The following is a 24,451-nucleotide window of genomic DNA, read 5'->3' on the forward strand; positions in this document are numbered from 1 at the left end:
CAAATTATGTTTGTTGTGTGGCTAGCCACTCAATTGCTCTGAATTCACCTTCAGCATGCATGCAGTCAAAGCTATAACAACTTAGGAGCTCATTAGTGCTCTCTAATCGTATCCAGATGTTGACAGCAGATGGGAGTTGTATTCATAGCATTGCTAACTTAGCTAACATACATTTTGAGAAAACAAGTTATATTAAGTGGCTAGCTAGCTAGTGTTTGAAATGTTTGGAGGTCAATGAGACTGGGAGCTAGCTAGATAACCAGCTGACTTAGCAAGCAATGTAACAAAAGTATAATTTTGGATTCCAAAAAATACTCTAACAGACTCTGCATTTCAGGAATCACAGGAGCAACTACTTCTGGTGCATGTGGGAGCAAAACTCATGCCTATGATTACATTTCCATTATTAGCAGCATCTAGGCTGTCCACTTTGAAGAGCAGAGACAGAATGGCTATATAAGGCATGGAACATATAGGACCAGGGCCCCGCTACCATTAAAACCTATACAGCTGTCAGATGTGGGCGTTAACAAGCAAGAACTGAGATGAAAAGATAATGGTGGAGAAAGGTCAAGGGAAACTATTTTCATATAGAGGGAGGGGACTCTATACTTTATGCAAAGACAGAATACTATAAAGGCAGGACTCTGTAATATGAGAATTTAATATTTTCCATGGAAGGGCTCGGCTCTGTTACGTGTGTAATAAAGTCTAAATTGAATTCACAAGTTCCGGTATCTGTGTAAATATTTGACTCAAGATTTTCCACAACATGTACTGTTCAACTATTTAGTAATTTAAACATTTATTTTTTTGAAGGAAACTCCATACTTGCCATAGCTTTCATGCGATTTAAACATAAGCTTGTCCGAGGTGTCGGACTAGACAAGAGTTGGTATCCATTGGAGCACTGCAATTAGTTTCCCAAAGGTCTGGGGCGGGGCTTAGTGAAGGGTCAATTGAGATTTACTTCTTGAATTAAAATTGAAATAGAGTAAATACTATAGGATGTCAATGTTTTATTTATTATAGAATTTCATTAAAGTCAATACAATTCCAATGCTTTATATAATGTATACTTCAATATTAACAATGTTTATTTCAAGATATTATCAATGGCATATTGTTGTAAAGACTTATTTTGGGTTATGATGGAGAAAGAAATGTGTGCTAAGCTCATGGCAAGTTTATTATTATTTTTTAAATCAATGGGGTAAATATCAAGAATTGAAATGACTGTTGACCAGATTATTTAAATATAAAACGTACAGTGCGTACAGTAAAGTATTCAGACCCCTTGACCTTTTCCAAATTTAGTTACGTTAAATACTTATTCTAAAATAGATTAACTATAAACATTTTCTCAACAATCGACACACAATACTCCATGATGACAAAGATGACAAACAGTAAAAAAAAAAAAAAAAATGCTAATTTGAGTGGCCAGACTGAAGCCACTCCTCAGTAAAAGGCACAACAGCCCGCTTGGAGTTTGCCAAGGCACTTAATATACTCCCAGACCATGAGAAAACAGATTCTCAGGTCTAATGAAACCAAGATTGAACTATTTAGTCTGAATGCCAAGCGTCACGTCTGGAGGAAAGCTGGCACCCTCCCTACGGTGAAGCATGGTGGTGGCAGCATCATCCTGTGGGGATGTTTTTCTGCGGCAGGTACTGGGAGACTAGTCAGGATCGGGAGAAAGATGAACGGAGCAAAGTACAGAGAGATCCTTGATGAAAACCTGCTACAGAGCACTCAGGACCTCAGACTGGGGGCGAAGGTACACCTTCCAACAGGACAATGACCCCAAGCACACAACCAAGACAACGCAGGAGTGGCTTCGGGACAAGTCTCTAAATGTCCTTGAATGGCCCAGCCAGAACCTAGACTTGAGCCCGAACATCGAACATCTCTGGAGAGATGTGAAAAGAGCTGTGCAGCAATGCTCCCCATCCAACCTGACAGAGCTTGAGAGGATCTGCAGAGAAGGATGGGAGAAACTCCCCAAAGACAGGTGTGCCAAGCTTGTAGCGTCAAACCCAAGAAAACTTGAGGCTGTAATTGCTGCCAAAGATGCTTCAACAATGTACTGAGTAAAGGGTCTGAATACTTAGGTAAATGTGATATTTCAAACATTTCTAAAAACCTGTTTTTGCTTTGTCATTATCAGTTATTGTATGTAGATCAATGAGGAAAAAAAAACAATTTAACACATTTTTAGAATAGGGCTGTAATGTAACAAAATGTGGAAAAATTCAAGGGGTCTGAATACTTTCCAAATGCACTGTATATTAGCCTCTGACATATCTACAGTGTTAGCATAGGTTCAAATCTCACCTACTGCCCTTTGACACAACCTCTCTCTCTCCCCATTATCATCTTCGCTCACTATCTGTTAAATTAAATGTCAAATAAAATACATTTCCCAGAGGGCATCAGATCAAGCACCCCAGGCTGGATATTATTTTTCAAACTCACATAGCTTCTAAATCCACTTGAAAGTCTTTGTCCAGAACATGTAAATACTGCTTCCTGGTTTTCAATGTGACCTCAAATGTTGGCAACACTATAACAACAACAAAAAATACAATCACATAATGACAGCGGACAGTAAAAAATGAAATAAAAAATCCTGCCGTTAGATGGATAATCTATACTGTTGTGTTTGAATGGATGTCTCACCATGTTTCTTCACATCAAATGAGGTGTTAAAGACCCTGTCAGGTTCACTCTGTAATTTCACCTCGATGGTCCACGTTCCTTCCTCCCTGAAGGGAATAGAATACATGAGATTATTTACACATTGTAAATAATGTTCCACTTCTAATTTCACATTTGCAATGTGGAGTAACAAAATAAATGGAACACTTTTTGGCCACATTCATGGGTGCACAGACACACACACACACACTGGTGGAAAATTTACCCAATTGTCATACTTCAGTAAAAGTAAAGATACCCTTAACCATTGGCATACAATGGTCGCGCACGGCGGGAAATTGAATTAACATAATACAAAAAAATCCCATTAAAAATCTGTTTGTTTAAGTGAGAGATATGTTTTTTTTTTGCATGGGTTGCGTCTCAATCCATCTCATCCGCCAATATTGCCCTCCACATCTGGGGTGAAAGGTGGCAGAGCTAGAGCGATGTTAAAACATAACATCCCGAAAAAAAATTTTTCTCACGAACACATCTGTAGCATACAAACGCTTTTGCCTACAATGACCACTCCATTGAAAGCTGAGACTCTCACGAACACGATGGGGTTCTCCATTTTGCACTAGGACGCCCACAAGCCTAATCTGAAGGTCCAGGTACCAGTTTAAAAATGAATGGAAGTATAAATGGAGATATTTTAGGCACTAAAATAAGGGGATAAATATATTTTGAAAAATATATATTTTTTTGTTTCCTGATCTTATATCTCTGTGATATAGGAAAGATACTTCAGAACATACTTCCTTTAGATTTTTTTGGGGGGGACTATCTGTTTTCCCATGTGGTGACTCTGTTATTCAATGTGTTTCTATTGGCTAATATCAGTAATGTCAAATTCAATGTTGCATACAATAATTTTTTTATGTCTTTTTTTTATAACTTGAGGGGTTTTAAAATTGAAAATATAATAGCTAAATTATCTTTGGTATGACCATCTTAAAATTCCACGTTAGCTTAATAGCAAATGACTCAAGTAAAAGTGAAAGTCACCCGGCAAAATAAACTCAGCAAAAAAGGAAACGTCCTCTCACTGTCAACTACGTTTAATTTCAGCAAACTTAACATTGTATGAACATCTGAATATATGAACATTCGGCTTGTCACCAAAAGCACTCACAAACTTCTACAGATGCACAATCGAGAGCATCCTGGCGGGCTGTATCACCGCCTGGTATGGCAACTGCACCGCCCTCAACCGTAAGGCTCTCCAGAGGGTAGTGAGGTCTGCACAACGCATCACCGGGGGCAAACTACCTGCCCTCCAGGACACCTACACCACCCGATGTCACAGGAAGGCCATAAAGATCATCAAGGACATCAACTACCCGAGCCACTGCCTGTTCACCCCGCTATCATCCAGAAGGCGAGGTCAGTACAGGTGCATCAAAGCTGGGACCGAGAGACTGAAAAACAGCTTCTATCTCAAGGCCATCAGACTGTTAAACAGCCACCACTAACACTGAGTGGCTGCTGCCAACACACTGACACTGACTCAACTCCAGCCACTTTAATAATGGGAATTGATGGGAAATGATGTAAATATATCACTAGCCACTTTAAACAATGCTACCTTATATAAATGTTACTTACCCTACATTATTCATCTCATATGCATACGTATATACTGTACTCTATATCATCGACGGTATCCTTATGTAATACATGTATCACTAGCCACTTTATACTATACTATGCCACTTTGTTTACATACTCATCTCATTTGTACATACTGTACCCGATACCATCTACTGTATCTTGCCTATGCTGCTCTGTACCATCACTCATTCATATATCCTTATGTACATATTCTTTATCCCCTTACACTGTGTACAAGACAGTAGTTTTGGAATTGTTAGTTAGATTACTTGTTATTACTGCATTGTCGGAACTAGAAGCACAAGCATTTCGCTACACTCGCATTAACATCTGCTAACCATGTGTATGTGACAAATAAAATTTGATTTGATTTGATTTGATTTGACATAAGATTCAACAACTGATGGCAGAATTTGTAAAAAAAATAATATATATATATATATATATATATATATATATATATATATATATATTTACGGATAGCTGCTATGGGCACACTCCAACGCTGAGACATAATTTCCAAACAAATAATTTGTTGTTTAGTGAGTCCGCCAGATCAGAGGCAGTAGGGATGACCAGGGGTGTTCCCTTGAAAAGGTGCGAATTGAACCATTTTCCTGTTCTGCTAAGCATTCGAAAAGTAACAAGTAATTTTGGGCATCAGGGAAAATGTAAGTAAACCATACATTATCTTCTTTAGGAATGTAGTGGAGTAAAAGTAAAAGTTGTCAAAAATATATATAGTATAGTACAGATACCCCAAAAAACTATATATATATATATATATATATATATATATATATTTACTTAAGTACTTTATAACCCTGCGCACACACACACACACACACAAAGGTGATTAATCTTACTTGACGATATCTGGGAGCAAAAATTGGTGGGCAAAAAGTCCATTGACACTCAGACTCATTTTGGTCTGCGAGATTATAGTGCCATCAACACTCTGTTGAAAAGCAGAAAATAAAATAATTAACATTATAAAAATATTTTAAGGAGCACCTTGAAATTATTCGTACACCAGCTGATCCGGTAAACAATATACAGTGGGGAGAACAAGTATTTGATACACTGCCGATTTTGCAGGTTTTCCTACTTACAAAGCATGTAGAGGTCTGTAATTTTTTATCATAGGTACACTTCAACTGTGAGAGACGGAATCTAAAACAAAAATCCAGAAAATTACATTGTATGATTTTTAAGTAATGAATTAGCATTTTACTGCATGACATAAATATTTGATACATCAGAAAAGCAGAACTTAATATTTGGTACAGAAACCTTTATTTGCAATTACAGAGATCATACATTTCCTGTAGTTCTTGACCAGGTTTGCACACACTGCAGCATGGATTTTGGCCCACTCCTCCATACAGACCTTCTCCAGATCCTTCAGGTTTCGGGCTGTCGCTGGGCAATACGGACTTTCAGCTCCCTCCAAAGATGTTCTATTGGGTTCAGGTCTGGAGACTGGCTAGGCCACTCCAGGACCTTGAGATGCTTCTTATGGAGCCACTCCTTAGTTGCCCTGGCTGTGTGTTTCGGGTCATTGTCATGCTGGAAGACCCAGCCCCGAACAATCTTCAATGCTCTTACTGAGGGAAGGAGGTTGTTGGCCAAGACCTCGCGATACATGGCCCCATCTATCCTCCCCTCAATACGGTGCAGTCGTCCTGTCCCCTTTGCAGAAAAGCATCCCCAAAGAATGATGTTTCCACCTCCATGCTTCACGGTTGGTATGGTGTTCTTGGGGTTGTACTCATCCTTCTTCTTCCTCCAAACACGGCGAGTGGAGTTTAGACCAAAAAGCTCAATTTTTGTCTCATCAGACCACATGATCTTCTCCCATTCCTCCTTTGGATCATCTAGATGATCATTGGCAAACTTCAGACGGGCCTGGACATGCGCTGGCCTGAGCAGGGACCTTGCGTGCGCAGCAGGATTTTAATCCATGACGGCGTAGTGTGTTACTACTGGTTTTCTTTGAGACTGTGGTCCCAGCTCTCTTCAGGTCATTGACCAGGTCCTGTTGTGTAGTTCTGGGCTGATCCCTCACCTTCCTCATGATCATTGATGCCCCACGAGGTGAGATCTTGTATGGAGCCCGAGACCGAGGATGATTGACCGTAATCTTGAACTTCTTCCATTTTCTAATAATTGCGCCAACAGTTGTTGCCTTCTCACCAAGCTGCTTGCCTATTGTCCTGTAGCCCATCCCAGCCTTGTGCAGGTCTACAATGTTATCCCTGATGTCCTTACACCCTCTCTGGTCTTGGCCATTGTGGAGAGGTTGGTCTATTTGATTGAGTGTGTGGACAGGTGTCTTTTATACAGGTAACGAGTTCAAACAGGTGCAGTTAATACAGGTAATGAGTGGAGAACAGGAGGGCTTCTTAAAGAAAAACTAACAGGTCTGTGAGAGCCGGAATTCTTACTGGTTGGTAGGTGATCAAATACTTATGTCATGCAATAAAATGCAAATTAATTACTTAAAAATCATACAATGTGATTTTCTGGATTTTTGTTTTAGATTCCATCTCTCACAGTTGAAGTGTACCTATGATAAAAGATTACAGACCTCTACATGCTTTGTAAGAAGGAAAACCTGCAAAATCGGCAGTGTATCAAATACTTGTTCTCCCCACTGTATATGTAGGCCGACAGTTACAATGAGCTCAGAACTGTTCAGAGATCAGAACAATTGTGTCGTGATATTCATGTAACACTGAACAAACTCAACATGTAAGGTGCTGGTACCATGTTTCATGAGCTGGAATAAAATATCCCAGACACATTTTCCATTCGCACAAAAAGCGCATTTCTCTAAAATGTTGTGCAATTGGCATGCTGACTACAGGGATGTCCACCAGAGAATGTAATGCTTCTGAACACTTCTACATTAACGTGGATTCTACCATAATTACGGATAATTCCTGAATCAATCATGAATAGTGATGAGTGAGAAAGCTACTCCGGCACAAATATCATACCCCCAAAAAATGTTTTGCTTGTAATGGTGAGAGGTTAGCATAACTGGGGGGTATGATATTTGTGGGTCTGTAACTTTCTCACTTATAATTTTTCACGATTCATTCAGGACTTTCCGTAATGGTAGCATCCACATTAATGTAGAAGTGTTGAGAAACATTATATTCTTATTTACAATAAAAGTTACTCAAACTGACACATTACTAATAGTATCCATAGTTTAGTGCAAAAAAAATTGGTAATTAACTACAAAGACCAAAATCCATTGCGCTTCTTCTTGTCCGGTCTGTGTGGGGCAGACACAGAGAGGAGACAGAAGTACGCTTAAATCAAGAGGGATAGAGAGGGATAGAGAGCAGTTGCTTCATGAGGTATCTCTACCTGAAAATACATGATCTAAGTGATTGATATTCATTTAGCAGTCAAGTATGCCTTATTTACTTTGAAGAACATAGGCAGCAGCTCAACAGAGATAAGATGACTTGGAATTAAATAAAGTCATAAAAAAAAATGTAATATACACAACTGAAATATTTGATTAAAGTACAGTAAAATAATGTGAATAAATGATGGTTAATAAGTGATTAGCAGTAATGGGCAGTCACTACCATCATGGGACTTTTATTAATTATTTATTTCAACGCACATAATGATAGTGCGTTTAATTTAAAAAATACTAATCTAAACCGAAACTGAAAACCAAGATATTTTTATTGAATTGAACCTAAACCATACTGACTTGAAAAAGCATTTATCGCTCAGCACTACCATCTAGTCAATACCCTGTTACAGTCATTAATTAACTGCCCTACTTCCTTTTCTCATGCAACAATTAACAAACATCTGACCAATCAGATTAGAGCTAAGTAGTTGCTAGGTAGATAATCAATTGTTATTCTAATTCCAAACAACTGATTCAACATATTTTAGAAGTAACAAAAGTGACTTACAAAATTGCTCTCATAAAATAATCCTACATTCATCTGATTTTTTTCAAAAATTGTTCTGTGTTGATCTATATTTCACTGTGCTTTTCCAAATATGTGATACCTGTAAAGTAGGCTATTGCATAATTTTATCTTACCTTTAAACCAACACCAACAATACCTTTTGCTGCCTTTGCGTCAAGGTTTGTGACAAATAGCCTGTACTTAACTGAAAAGGGGAAACCACATTTTTATTATGCACAAATGGGAGGATTATTCAAGTAAAGTCTAAAATTAAACCTAACGTGAAGCTCTCTTGATATGAATTACCTTTGTAGGCTTCATAACTGCCTATGATTCTTTTTTGTATGCATTGCACCTTAATAATATGGTGATGTATGTGTTAAGACATTCTGCCATTGTTGACTGAATACACTAAAAAACAAATTTTGTATATGCAAAATGATGGAGCACTTTGAATGAGGCACAGGATAGGTTTTCTGCATACTTACCGTCCTCTCCAGGGTTATAGATAGGTTTATCTGTCTGGAGGAAGACATAACCTGCCTGGAAGGACACCAAAACAACTGTCTCCAATTGTCTGCCTCCGAATGTTGCTGTCAGGTGCACATACTGATTGCCTCTAACATTGCTTTTGAAGTCTTTTTGATCAAGCTTCCAAGAGAGAGAGAGCGAGGGAGAGAGAATGGATGTTAGTGAAGCTTGTTCAAAGGCATGATAATTATTAATAGCTAACAAAACATTTTTCCCAAATGCACAATGGTAACAGTAGCACTACACATAAGGTACCCTGTTAGGAAAATTATGATTAAATGACTGAACAAATCATTTTAACCTCTTGGATCTCTAGGGGCGCTATTTCATTTTTGGATAAAAAACGTTCCCGTTTTAAGCGCAATATTTTGTCACGAAAAGATGCTCGACTATGCATATTATTGACCGTTTTGGAAAGAAAACACTCTGAAAGGAAGGAATGAGCCTACACTTTCTGTCGTTTCCCCAAGGTGTTTGCAGCATTGTGACGTATTTGTAGGCATATCATTGGAAGATTGACCATAAGAGACTACATTTTCCAAGTGTCCGCCTGGTGTCCCTGCGTCGAAATTGGAGCGCAAAGCCAGGTCCAATTATTTTTCCATTTGAGAACAAGGAAAAACCAGGCTTCCACGAAGGATATATCATCGAAGAGATATGTGGAAAAACACCTTGAGGATTGATTCTAAACCACGTTTGCCATGTTTCAGTCGATATTATGGAGTTAATTTGGAAAAAAGTTCGCGTTTTGAGGGCTGAATTTTCTTTTTTTTTTTTTTTTTTTTTTTTTTTTTGGGTAGCCAAATGTGATGTACAAAACGGAGCTATTTCTAATACACAAACAATCTTTTTGGAAAAACTGAGCATCTGCTATCTAACTGAGTCTCCTCATTGAAAACATCAGAAGTTCTTCAAAGGTAAGTTATTTTATTTGAAGGCTTTACTTGTTTTTGTGATAGTTGCCTGCTAAATGCTAACGCTAATGCTAACGCTAAATGCTACGCTAGCTAGCTACTGTTACACAAATGATTGTTTTCCTATGGTTGAAAAGCATATTTTGAAAATCTGAGATGACAGTGTTGTTAACAAAAGGCTAAGCTTGAGAGATAGCATATTTATTTCATTTCATTTGCGATTTTCATGAATAGTTAACGTTGCGTTATGGTAATGAGCTTAGGTCTATAAATAGAATCCCGGATCCGGGTTTGGTCGTCGCAACAGGTATGGAACTGTAACTAAATAAACTTATACTCTGTTTTATTATATCTGATTAACAATATGAGTTCATAAGAAGGGATTGTGTGACACGGACAAGGAGTAATTAAAGTTAATGAACAGCATTCCAACTAGGAAGAAAGAAATGGGTTGTGGATTAAGTAAACAGATAAGGTAGTTAACCTATGGTTGAACTGACGAAACTTAGCTCTGGGGTGTTTTAGATAAGACGGTGAGTGCATTCCTAGGTTTTCTGTTAATTAGAACTGTCAGCTAAGTGGTGATCGATAATGTTGAGGAGTCAAAAGTTAATTCAGTTATGTTGGGTGACCTGTGAGTGTGTTAGTGAGTTAGAATGAACTTTTAACCTCACTTGATTCTAGGTCGGGAGGAGGGGATTCATTCTAGAAGCAATTAAATGACGTCATGTTATTGTATATAAACTGTTGCTCGTGGTAACGTGGCAGCACTCTCCGAGAATAAATTCTGTTACCTATTATTGAAAAGACTGGTCCCCGTCTATTTTATGCAAACAAGAATCTTACAAATTCTCATAAAATAGATTAAGGGAATTCTATTAATGAATACATATTGGTATAATTCAATTACAGTAACATACCCTTTATTATGTTTGATCTCCCTATTTCAAAAGGACCAAAATGACAAGCACACATTTGTTAATAACCTTAACAATATGTAATAAGGCAGCGTTTCTCCAACCTCGGTTCTGACACCAAGGGGCTACCACTACACAGCGGATTCATATAATCAACTCATCACGATTTGATTATCTGAATTAGCTGTGTAGTGCTATGGCAAAACCCCAAAATGAGCACCCATTGGGGAGTTTGCTAATCACTGTAATAAGGCTTTATAAATGATTTATAAACTATAAATGAGAATAGTGAACAATCTATTAACCACTTTTAAATCTTGTATGAAGCCTTTATAAAGGGTGCCTTACTGTAAAGCCTTAAAGGGACAATTAAAGGGATGGTTTGAGATTTTCACCCCAATCTAAATTGTATTCTTACCTTGAGAGAAGGGAAGTGTTAAAAAAAAAAATATATATATATATACTGTAAACAATGCATGGAATTTAAAATAATAAGGTATACATCATGTAAGTACATAATGTAAGAACGCAGCCATACAAAATGTTTTCCCTGCATACGTGCGCCACAAAAATATGCAAAGTTTGCAGCAGCACAAATGTTAACTTGCGTAAGGTATACATTTGGCTTAGGTCTGTGTTGTGAGCATGTGAAATTCATCCAAATCAAATATCTTACCTTTAGCTGATGCAGAGCCTGGTTGTTGTCTCCAAGGATCTGTTTTTTTTCATAAAGCTTAGATCTTTTCAAAGGAAAGTCCATCACAATAAGGTTCACCTCACCACCCACAGAGCTCTCCAAGTATATGTTCTCCTCACTGCCAACCCGAAGGATGTTTGGGGCCACCATTATGTACCTGCAACAAACGGACACATTACCAAAATAGTACTCATAGTTTATAATGTAGGTGGGCTTGAAATAAAATATTAAAACAGCTAAATATATGCAACATTTTTACAGATGTTGTCAATTCAATTTTTTTTTGCAAACCATTGATCAGTTCAGCATTGCTTTATGGTGAACAATATAGGCATTGGTTGAAGCTCAGTGCTCAAATCTCCATACCATCATATCTAAACCAATATGACACCAATCTCGATGACAATTCACAAATCAACTTGATTAGAGATACACAACACACTCCTCGCCTCTCCTCATGAACCTTCTGTCCTTTACCGAGAACCAAATACCGGATTTTTAAACAGAGTCGTTAGCATTAACGTTGTCAGACAATGTTTTGCCCAGAATGAGCTCAATATCTAGCCTTGGATAAGAATGAGACTACACCGAGGTAAAGCCAGACGGATATTCACGCTTTCAAACCACTTGAGCCACAGACTCCAAATAAGTGTCACGATGTTGGAAAAATTGCACAGGTCATATTTTCACGATTTGGACCTTAATTCCCTTTGCAAAGCTAATAAACATGTGGAAATGTGAGCAGCATTTTGTATTCCTAGTTTAATTAGTACAAACCTTTTTTTTTACATTTGAATTTCAATAGCTCCTTGGTCATGTGACCTACTGACTTCAAACAAGGTTCAGAATGTACACTCAGTGGGCCTACACATTGCACACCCTTTAGTTTGTCCATTTTCAACTCACACAATCTTACATACATTTTTCAAAATAAAAAAATGCAATAGCTCCTTGCTCATGTGACCTAATGACCTCAAACAAGGTTCAGAATGTCCACTGATTACCCTTCTATATTGAACACCCTTTAGTTTGTCCATTTTCATCTCACACGTTTTTACATTAATTTTTCAAACTTTAGAATTTCAATAGCTTCTTGATCATGTGACCTACTGGACTCAAACAAGGTTCAGAATGTACAACCAGTGGGCCTACACATTGCACACAAGTTAGTTTGTCCATTTTCATCTTACACGATTTTACATGAATTTTTAAATCTTTAACATTTTAATAGCTCCTTGGTTATGCGACCTACTGACTTCGATCAAGGTTCAGACTGTACACTCAGTGGGCCTACAAATTGCACACCCTTCAGTTTGTCCATTTTCATCTCACACGATTTTACATTAATTTGCCTGCTTTGCCCCCCTGAAGGATAGTGTCACTCACACACCTATTCACTTGGCCCTTCTCCCTGGGGCCTTCCTGACCTCCAGGCAGGCCCCCATTGACCGAAACAGGCTCTGTGCTCCTGGTGACCCGCCTGCATTTTTCTGATCACAGTCTAAGTCCCCACTCCAACCTCCATGGCCTGAGTGCTGTCCCCAGCCCCAGAGTCCGGCTGCCCTTGCTTGGACTCTAAGTGCCTTGACGGAGGCCTCCTTGTGCACCTGGTAACCTGAAACAAGCTCTGTGCACCTGGTGACCTTTCCGCTTTTATCCACTCAGAGCATAAGTCCCCAACCCAACCTCCACAACCTGAGTCCTGCCCCCAGCCCGAGTAACACCCGGTGGTATCATCAGAGGCTTTTCTGTCTTACAAACTGGACATCAGTTGCCGCTACTAACCTTCAGCAGACTTTAACTGAGTTTTTACACCCAATCGACATCAAGTGCCAGCGCAATACTTATAAGCTTGAGAACCAAATACCCCTCTCAGTATCTAGTGGCACCATCAACCGGGTGTCGGAAGAAGCAACAGAAAATAATCATCCCCTTTCAATAATTTGCTTGCCCAGTCAGGCTTTTTACATTTTTTTAAATAACATTATTTCACCTTTATTTAACCAGGTAGGCAGGTTGAGAACAAGTTCTCATTTACAACTGCGACCTGGCCAAGATAAAGCAAAGCCGTGCGACACAAACAACAACACAGAGTAACACATGGAATAACAAAACATACAGTCGAGGTAAGATAAGGGAGGTAAGGCAATAAATAGGCCACAGTGGCAAAATTATTACAATTGAGCATTTAAACACTGGAGTGATAGAGACTGGAGTGATAGATGTGCAGGAGATGAATGTGTAAGTAGAGATACTGGGGTGCAAAGGAGCAAATAAATAAATAACAGTATTTGGATGAGGTAGCTGGATGGGCTATTTACAGATGGGCTATGTACAGGTGCAGTGATCTGTGAGCTGCTCTGACAGCTGGTGCTTAAAGCTAGTGAGGGCGATAGAGAGTCTCCAGCTTCAGTGATTTTTGCAATTCATTCCAGGCATTGGCAGCAGAGAACTGGAAGGAAAGGCGGCCAAACGAGGAATTTTGTAAATGACATCGCCGAAGTCAAGGATCGGTAGAATAGTCAGTTTTACGAGGGTATGTTTGGCAGCATGAGTGAAGGATGCTTTGTTGCGAAATAGGAAGCCGATTCTAGATTTAAATTGTTTATGTGAGTCTGGAAGGAGAGTTTACAGTCTAACCAGACACCTAGGTATTTGTAGATGTCCACATATTCTAAGTCAGAACCGTCCAGAGTAGTGATGCTGGACGGGCGGGCAGGTGCTGGTAGCGATCGGTTGAAAAGCAAGCACTTAGCCCAGAACCATAGGAACCACCTTTACCAGCACTTCATCGATATTCCTCACTTTGGGGGGGGGGGGGGGGGGGGGGGGGGGGTGTCACAGTCACCCCATGGGTGATTTGAGTGTGACCGCAACAGGTGTGTACGCTCCTTTGAATTTCATCAAGTTGACATTTAGTGATCTGTGCCCAGTGGGAACCTAGGCTTTTTCTGTCCGTTTTATGGTTCAGCAGCAAATCAACGGGCGTGGATGGTACTACCCACATCAGATGTAGGCCTCCCTTCCCAGACAAGCTGGAGATGCCTCTCCCCACGTTGTAGGGCATGAGCCAGATCCATGCAATGCCTTATCACTGTGGGGGCAATGGGTTTAGTCTCCGCCTTAAGTCTAGTGAGCTTAGAAGAGACCTTCCCACCTACATTGTGTGGGGTCGGCGAGCGCCGTAGCTGGGGAGATCCGCGATAAGGGCCTGGCGTGTGTTCAGAGTTGCCGCCGCCAACCCCCCACCGGTCCGCCTTCGGCCCGCCGACAGACACCACCCCGATGAACCCCCGCATGCAGCCCCTTGCGAGACCACACACGAGAGACCGCGAGATGGGCTGCACAACAAACTTCCAATGGTGGTGAGAGGAGGGTGACAGAGCGACTGCTCCCCTAACCGCGGCACGGTCCCAGCCCCGCTTCGCACACCAGCCCAACCGACCCAGCCCTTAGACAATCCTTATCCTGAAGTTATGGATCTTTTTTTGCCAACTTCCCTTACCTACATTGTTATAACATGCCAGAGGCTGTTCACCTTGGAGACCTGTTGCAGATATGGGTATGGCCCTGCGTGAGATTTAAACCATCTCCCCCGGATTTTCAAGAGCCAGGGAGAGCTCATCGGATGCCGCCGAAACCGCAACGCTTTCCAGGGCTTGGGACCCTCTCTCGGGGCGAACCCATTCCAGGGCGCCCTGCCCTTCACAAAGAAAAGAGAACTCTCCCCGGGGCTCCCGACAGATTCTCCGGGATTGGTCACATTACCGCACTGGATGCCTCGTGAGCCCATGACCGCCACTCCATGGACATTCTGAAAGTTGTTTGAGGTAGGTAGGTCACATTACCAAGGAGCAATTGAAATTCGAAAGTTTGTAAAATTGCATGAGAAGAAAATGGACAAACAATGTGTAGGCCCACTGATTGTACATTCTGAACCTTGTTTGAAGTTTGTAGGTCAAATGACCAAGGAGCTATTGAAATTCAAACATTTAAATAAATTATTTTAAATAGTGCGAGGTGTAAATCAACAACAAAAAAAGTGTGTGCAATGTGTGTCTATGCCATCGGTTTTGCTAGAGATAATGAAATTTGAAAAATTTGATTTGTCACTGTTGACAGTCCCTAACTGCTGTTGGGGAAACTACAGGCGAATAACCAACCTGAATCTGTCTTTACCTCGGTGGAGACGACAGCATCCATAAAGTGACCATTTGACTTGCCAGCTTTAGGACTGAATATGTTTGTAGTTTTGATTACATTTATAATTTCTCTCTCATGTTTGTCTGTTAAGAACCAAGAATGTGTTACCTTTATGTAGCATTTCTGATAATACTGTAACGACCCTGGGTTTATAAGTTTCATTACAATACCAACATATTTTCAGCCGAATCTCAGAGTTCGAACACCGGGTAGGTTGCTTGGCAACAACAGAGCTGCTTGCACCATGCCGCCAGTCTTAAGAATTGTTTGCGAACAAACCTAGGCTATTGTATATAGCTAGCTATATGGTGGTATTCAAGCTTAATTTAATAAATGCAAGCATATATTTTAATTAGCTAGGTAGCTAACTAGCGAACGTTAGCTTGCTAGTAGAAAGTCCAGCAGCTAGCCTCTGTAGCTAGCAAACAACAGTCACCTGAAAGCTAGCTACTAGCGAACAGGAAAATAAGCCAATGAATGTGCTTTTGTTTTGATTATTTAGCTAGGTAGCTGGCTAGCGAACGTAACATTATACCAGTCAGATGAGAGCTAACGTTGGCTAGGTAGCTAACCAACAAACAAGGAAAGCTAGCTAGCTATATTGCAGAGTTCTGTCCTACTATCCAGGTCTGTACCCAAACAATTTAAACTTCTACTTTTAAAAATACACCTCTCTAAAAACAAGTCTCACACCTTTGCCGCCTTCTATAGACCACCATCTGCCCCCAGCTGTGCTCTGGACACCATTTGTGAACTGATTGCCCCCATCTATCTTCAGAGCTCGTGCTGCTAAGCGACCTAAACTGGAACATGCTTAACACCCCAGCCATCCTACAATCTAAGCTTGATGCCCACAATCTCACACAAATTATCAATGAACCTACCAGGTACCACCCCAAAGCCGTAAACACGGGCACCCTCATAAATATCATCCTAACCAACTTGCCCTCTAAATATACCTCTGCTGTTTTCAACCAAGATCTCAGCGATCACTGCCTCATTGCCTGCATCCGTAATGGGTCAGCGGTCAAACGACCCCCACTCATCACTGTCAAACGCTCTCCTGAAACACTTCAGTGAGCAGGCCTTTCTAATCGACCTGGCCCAGGGTATCCTGGAAGGATATTGATCTCATCCCGTCAGTAGAGGATGCCTGGTTATTTTTTTTAAATGCCTTCCTCACCATTTTAAATAAGCATGCCCCATTCAAGAAATTTAGAACCAGGAACAGATATAGCCCTTGGTTCTCTCCAGACCTGACCGCCCTTAACCAACACAAAAACATCCTATGGCGTTCTGCATTAGCCCCCGTGATATGCAACTTTTCAGGGAAGCTAGAAACCAATATATACAGGCAGTTAGAAAAGCCAAGGCTAGCTTTTTCAAACAGAAATTTGCTTCCTGCAACACAAACTCAAAAAAGTTCTGGGACACTGTAAAGTCCATGGAGAATAAGAACACCTCCTCCCAGCTCCCCAATGCAGTGAGGATAGGAAACACTGTCACCACCGATAAATCCACTATAATTGATAATTTCAATATGCATTTTTCTACGGCTGGCCATGCTTTCCACCTGGCTACCCCTACTCCAGTCAATAGCACTGCACCCCCCACAGCAACTCGCCCAAGCCTTCCCCATTTCTCTTTCTCCCAAATACAGTCAGCTGATGTTCTGAAAGAGCTGCAAAATCTGGACCCCTACAAATCAGCCGGACTAGACAATCTGGACCCTTTCTTTCTAAAATTATCTGCCGAAATTGTTGCAACCCCTATTACTAGCCTGTTCAACCTCTCTTTTGTGTCGTCTGAGATTCCCAAAGATTGGAAAGCAGCTGCGGTCATCCCCCTCTTCAAAGGGGGGGGGGGGAACACTCTTGACCCAAACTGCTACAGACCTACAACTATCCTACCCTGCCTTTCTAAGGTCTTCGAAAGCCAAGTCAACAAACAGATTACAGACCATTTCGAATCCCACCATACCTTCTCCGCTATGCAATCTGGTTTCAGAGCCAGTCATGGGTGCACCTCAGCCACGCTCAAGGTCCTAAACGATATCTTAACCGCCATCGATAATAAACAATACTGTGCAGCCGTATTCATTGACCTGGCCAAGGCTTTCGACTCCGTCAATCACCACATCCTCATCGGCAGACTCGATAGCCTTGGTTTCTCAAATGATTGCCTCGCCTGGTTCACCAACTACTTCTCTGATAGAGTTCAGTGTGTCTGTTGTCCGGGCCTCTGGCAGTCTCTATGGGAGTGCCACAGGGTTCAATTCTTGGACGGACTCTCTTCTCTGTATACACCAATGATGTCGCTCTTGCTGCTGGTGAGTCTCTGATCCACCTCTACGCAGACGACACCATTCTGTATACCTCTGGCCCTTCTTTGGACACTGTGTGAACAACCCTGCAGACGAGCTTCAATGCCACATACAACTCTCCCTCAGTGGCCTCCAAATGCTCTTAAATACAAGTACAACTAAATGCATGCTCTTCAACCGATCGTTGCCTGCACCTGCCCGCCCATCCAACATCACTACTCTGGACGGTTCTGACTTAGAATATGTGGACAACTACAAATACCTAGGTGTCTGGTTAAACTGTAAACTCTCCTTTCGGACTCACATCAAACATCTCCAATCTAAAGTTAAATCTAGAATTGGCTTCCTATTTCACAACAAAGCATCCTTCACTCATGCTGCCAAGCATACCCTTGTAAAACTGACCATCCTACCGATCCTCGACTTCGGCGATGTCATTTATAAAATAGCCTTCAATACCCTACTCAATAAATTGGATGCAGTCTATCACAGTGCCATCCGTTTTGTTACCAAAGCCCCATATACTACCCATCACTGCGACCTGTATGCTCTCGTTGGCTGGCCCAAGCTTCATACTCGTCGCCAAACCCACTGGCTCCATGTCATCTACAAGACCCTGCTAGGTAAAGTCCCCCCTTATCTCATCTCGCCGGTCACCCACTTGCGGCACGCACTCAAGCAAGTATATCTCTCTGGTCACCCCCAAAACCAATTCTTCCTTTGGCCGCCTCTCCTTCCAGTTCTCTGCTGCCAATGACTGGAACGAACTACAAAAATCTCTGAAACTGGAAACACTTATCTCCTTCACTAGCTTTAAGCACCAGCTGTCAGAGCAGCTCACAGATTACTGCACCTGTACATAGCCCATCTATAATTTAGCCCAAACAACTACCTCCTGTTGTGGTAATTTAACACTTAAACAACACAATGTAACTCCAAGTCAATCACACTTCTGTGAAATCAAACTGTCCACTTAGGAAGCAACACTGATTGACAATAAATTTCACATGCTGTTGTGCAAATGGAATAGACAACAGGTGGAAATTATAGGCAATTAGCAAGACACCCCGAATAAAGGAGTGGTTCTGCAGGTGGTACCACAGACCACTTCACAGTTCCTATGCTTCCTGGCTGATGTTTTGGTCACTTTTGAATGCTGGCGGTGCTTTCACTCTAGTGGTAGCATGAGACGGAGTCTACAATCCACACAAGTTTGCTCTTCTAAAACGAAGTTCTTATCTCGTTCTTGGTAAAACATAGTACCAAACCATTACCTCATCCAATGGCATATATCAATTGTCAATTCTAGATACTCCCATCTCAAATACACCCCCTCCCGGACAAGATCAGAAAAGACAGTGAGCCTCTTAGGTCATATACTAGGTCAACATCAGAGGGGACATACAATGGTTCCAGACACTGCCATACTCTTCCCCCAAATGGGAAAAGTAGGGAGTGACTAGCACACAGACATTGTGGAGCCAAGAGATAATTGGTTCCCCCTCAATCATCTCTTCACATGGTTTAAAAGATACGTTCACATATGAAGAAAAGGCTGACCTCTCCCCTCTCTCTTTTCCCACATAAGCATACTTATGAAAATTGATAAAACATCTTATTTATCAATGTTACCTAACTAATTCTTATTCTGCCACGACCCCCCCCCCCCCCCCCCCCCCCCTCACTGTATTTATTTACTTATTTGGCTCCTTTGCACCCCATTATTTCTCTCTCTACCTTGCACATTCTTCCACTGCAAATCTACCATTCCAGTGTTTAACTTTTTTTGCCTTTACCTCCCTTATCTCACCTCATTTGCTCACATTGTATATAGACTTATTCTTTCTACTGTATTATTGACTGTATGTTTGTTTTACTCCATATGTAACTCTGTGTTGTTGTATGTGTCGAACTGCTTTGCTTTATCTTGGCCAGGTCACAATTGTAAATGAGAACTTGTTCTCAACTTGCCTACCTGGTTAAATAAAGGTGAAATAAATTCAATTAAAATAAATAAAAAATCTCATATGTATATACTGTACTCTATACCATCTACTGCATCTTGCCTATGCCGTTCGGCCATCACTCATTCATATATTTGTATCTACATATTCTTATTCATTCCTTTACACTTGTGTGTATAAGCTAGTTGTTGTGAAGTTGTTAGGTTAGATTACTTGTTAGATATTACTGCATGGTCGGAACTAGAAACACAAGCATTTTGCTACACTCGCATTAACATCTGCTAACCATGTGTATGTGACAAACAAAATTTGATTTGAAGCAATGTCAGTACAATAACTATTAGTCCGGAGCTTCATGAAATAGATTTCCATGGACGGGCAGCTGCACACAAGCATAAGATCACCACGCGCAACGCCAAGCATCAGCTGGAGGGGTGTAAAGCTCGCCGCTATTGGACTCCGGGACAGTGGACACGCGTTCTCTGGAGTGATGAATCACGCTTCACCATCTGGCAGTCCGATGGACGAATCTGTGTTTGGCGGATGCCAGGAGAACGCCACCTGTCCGAATGCATAGTGCTAACTGTAAAGTTTGGTGGAGGAGGAATAATGGTTTGGACTAGGCCCCTTAGTTCCAGTGAAGGTAAATCTTAATGCTACAGCATGACATTCTAGACGATTCTGTGCTTCCAACTTTGTGGCAGCAGTTTGAGGAAGGCCCTTTCCGGTTTCAGCATGGCAATGTCCCCGTCCATACAGAAATGTTTTTTTGAGATCGGTTTGGAAGAACTTGACTGGCCTGCACATATCCCTGACCTCAACCCCATCGAACACCTTTGGGATGATTTGGAATGGTGACTGTGAGCCAGGCCTAATCGTCCAACATCAGTGCTCAACCTCACTAATGCTCCTGTGGCTGAATGGAAGCAAGTTCCCACAGCAATGTTCCAACATCAAAAGGGGGACCATTAATGCCCATGATTTTGGAATGAAATGTTCGATGAGCAGGTGTCCACACACTTTTGGTCATGTAGTGTGTACATATACACACACACACACCGGTATACATAATTTTAATAGCACAACACTGTAAAGTCCATTATCAATCTTTAGAGTATGAATTAGGCTGTTTGAGAAGGTATGAATCCTCATCAACATGCTTAAGCATTTCGCTACACTCGCATTAACATCTGCTAACCATGTGTATGTGACAAATAAAATTTGATTTGATTTGATTTACACATAGCTTGAAATACAATACCAACATAGCTACTGTAATAGGTCAAAGCTGTGTGCTGGAAAACTTTGGTAGGCATTGTGGTGCTTTCTTTTTCGACTTCAGACCAATGCCTATTCTCACTTAAAACATTGTTTTTTTTATATATTATAGAAATGTATAAGATCATAACTAAGTCATCATGTAACCAGTTACCCGAGAGACAAAACAAGGTTTAGAGACTTACGTTTGACCCAGAGATGAACGGCAGAGGGAGAGGATGAGAAGGAAAGCTGCAAGGAGCTTTGAATACCCCATGTTGTCAGCAATGAAACCACTGTCCAGATGAAGTGCCTAGTCCCCTCTAATGTACTCAGTCAGTGTTAATTTTTAACTTGGAGTGAGGACCTAAACTATGACTGTTTACCATAGCAAAGGAACAATGACCTGGACCAGACTGAGACAGACAGACAGAAACACGCACCAATTTTCAACAATTGCAAAAAAAAATCTCACGTGTTCAAAAATGAAATCTATCAACCGCATACTGCAAAAATCACTTTTGATTGTCAAAAAGTATAATCCCAAATCCAAATCCCCCAAATGATGCAGCAGCTCTCTCTCTCTCACTAACACACACACACACTGAAAAGTTAGTTTTGTATGCTGGTAAACAGTTTATTTGACAACATAATTATATTTACAGTATAAGGCCTATTTGTAACTGGTTGCAATGTGGGTTTCACTAAGTTGAGTACAGTGTCATGATGTACAACGACACAGAAGTATTTATCCAATTTCCACAGTAGTATACATAATAAGATGCTTGTAAAACACAAAAGATCATTTTCACAACTGTCATTCACCCTGGCAAAATCCCTAATTATTTCTCGCAATACTTACTTGGGATAATGATTACAAGGACATGCCTCTTACCGTAAAACTATATTTTGGTTCTTGAACGAAGCAAAGTCCAAAGGCAATCGTTGTGTTTTGACACATAATCAACTAGGTCAAAGATGCCAGATTTCAATGAGATATTTGACTGAGCTGTCAAATCAAATCCTAATGTTGATTTGTAGTAAAAAATTTAAACTGTTGCAGAAATTTGCTTCATATTCCTACAATACACATACAAACAAAATCACAAACTGAAAATAATTCACAACTTTTCACAACTTCTGCATGGGCTAAATAATATTTGAAGGAAGGAATTCCTCTGGGCAAAGAAAGATCAACTACCATTAGATAGCATACACATAAACACATACAGCATAAATGCACATTGAATATTAATAACGATAGCTAAACAACCGTACTTTCTGAGCATGTGCTGCTTTATGGACACAATTGTATACGTAGCTGCTGATCCCTCCACTGCTGCTTCCCCCTCTTTCCTGTTCCCCTCACCTCCCATGGCAATGATCTCTTTGTCTGCTGTAAAAACTTTGACATGTTGTACAAACTTCTTAGTCTGTTCTAACTATAAACGACCTTTGTTGATAAGAAACAACATGATTGACATATTGCACAGAGGTGGAACAGTAGGCTACTCTGGCGAATTTCAATAATGTGCTGTCCATCAAATAGTGCAGTGTTGCTTGGTCACTGAGAAGCGAACTAACAATTGTATGTTATTTATTGTTAAATCGCAGATTGTTCTGCCCCAATGCAATTTGCAGACAGGGCTGGGCTACATGTAGGCATTGTTGGCATTGTTAATCTGTTTACAAAAAAACCTGTGACTGTAATTGTTACGTTACCAGCAAATTACAGATACTTTTGAAAAAGTATATGATTACTTCTTGGATTACTTTTAAATTCAGAAAGGATTTTTGCGGGGAAAAAAAATAATTATGCAACCTTTGTTTTCTCAATTAAATTAAATTCAGTGTTAAAAAAAAGTGCACTTTTAAGTTTGTTCCACCTGAAAGGTGACACAGCAAATGATGACACAGCAAATGCATTTGATGGATCCTTTTTGTGTTCTTCTAATGCCTCTTTAGGGGAAAGTAATCCAAAGTAACTGAAATTAATCAGATTACATTACTAGTTTGGGTAATCCAAAAGTTACTGATAAGAATTTGTGTCAGATAACTAGTAACTGTAACGGATTACATTAGAAAGTACAAACCCTGCATGTAGGCTAGTTTAGGTTGTTATGTAAGCAAAATGCAGAGCAACAAGGGACACAACCCAAAAAAGGATTAAGCAGCCCCAAACTCTGAGGAGAGGAAAAGAGCACAGAGGAAATTCAACTCAGGACCAATGCACAAACAGCTATCTTCAACCTTTGATCCTTGTGTAACTTTAGACCGTCCCCTCGCCCATACCTGGGCGCGAACCAGGGACCCTCTGCACACATCAACAACAGTCACCCACGAAGCATCGTTACCCATCGCTCCACACAAGCCGCGGCCCTTGCAGAGCAAGGGGAACCACTACATCAAGGTCTCTGAGCAAGTGAAGTCACCGATTGAAACGCTATTTAGCGCGCACCATCGCTAACTAGCTAGCAATTTCACATCCGTTACACTTGGCCACATAGAGAACAAAGACTTTCCTCACCGATTGAGTGTAACATTCCTAATAGTCAAATATCTCCAGGTCTCTTATCTTTCATTCCATTTCCTACTTCTTCATTAGCATTATTAAATGTTGATTGAATAAAAAATAAAGTGTTTGTTTTGTTATTTTGGTAAAGAACACCAAATAATTCATACCATCAGATTAATCAATTTCTTACTATTATTATACATTTTAGTCTTATAGAGGTATTATTAAAATAACTCACAAGTCAGGTCCTCTTAGAACACCATTTTGTCCAGGGCCATGCACAGACCGTTTGAGGGGCATGTGCTCAAACAAAAAAAAGTTAATCGGAACTGTAACTGCGGTCACAAACTAGTTGAGCAATTATTACAAGAGGGGAAAGCGGCAACATCTCATGTGTAAAGTATTTAACAAAACTATTTTTGAACTGGAATAAATGCTGCACTTACCAACACAATTCCAAATCGCACAATTCCAGTCAATTCCAAACACAATTCCAGTCAAAATAGATTGTAAGAAATACTGGTAGCTACATCTGTAGCTACCATATAGACTTTTTGACCATACAAACTTTTTGACCTGAGACCTTCAAAAAGGAGTGGTACAGAACTCGCTACCCCCCGCGCATGCATGTGCAAGTGTGCACACACGTGCACGCACAAATCACCGTGCAAATGTAGCCTGTCATTACAGCCATAAACTGAGACTTTATAAAGGCAAGATATACTAGATAAATAAACTGTGTTTTACAACTGCAACTGGAGCTGCATCTTATTTATGTTAGCAGTCACTATCAACTAGGGATATATCATGTCACTTTTCTGGTGTCCAGAGAAAGCAAAATCATATGACCTACTTGTAGC

The 24,451-nt window shown here is 40.5% G+C and overlaps 1 protein-coding gene across 1 annotated transcript in view; it reads right to left on the reverse strand.

Annotated features, from left to right (window-relative positions):
- Positions 1-21,412, reverse strand: part of LOC110530587 (complement C3-like) — a 58,334-nt gene extending 36,922 nt beyond the window's left edge. Inside the window, exons 1-7 of the mRNA XM_021613784.2 lie at positions 21,283-21,412; positions 11,309-11,486; positions 8,759-8,921; positions 8,405-8,475; positions 5,187-5,278; positions 2,686-2,771; positions 2,482-2,569 (exon numbers count right to left, since the gene is read on the reverse strand). Of these exons, the coding sequence (XP_021469459.2) occupies positions 2,482-2,569; positions 2,686-2,771; positions 5,187-5,278; positions 8,405-8,475; positions 8,759-8,921; positions 11,309-11,486; positions 21,283-21,353 (749 nt within the window). The 5' untranslated portion in view covers positions 21,354-21,412. The remainder of the gene's footprint in view (positions 1-2,481; positions 2,570-2,685; positions 2,772-5,186; positions 5,279-8,404; positions 8,476-8,758; positions 8,922-11,308; positions 11,487-21,282) is intronic.
- Positions 21,413-24,451: the final 3,039 nt, after the last annotated feature.

The sequence above is a fragment of the Oncorhynchus mykiss genome, chromosome 8, assembly GCF_013265735.2.
Source record: "Oncorhynchus mykiss isolate Arlee chromosome 8, USDA_OmykA_1.1, whole genome shotgun sequence".
Taxonomy (NCBI): domain Eukaryota; kingdom Metazoa; phylum Chordata; class Actinopteri; order Salmoniformes; family Salmonidae; genus Oncorhynchus; species Oncorhynchus mykiss.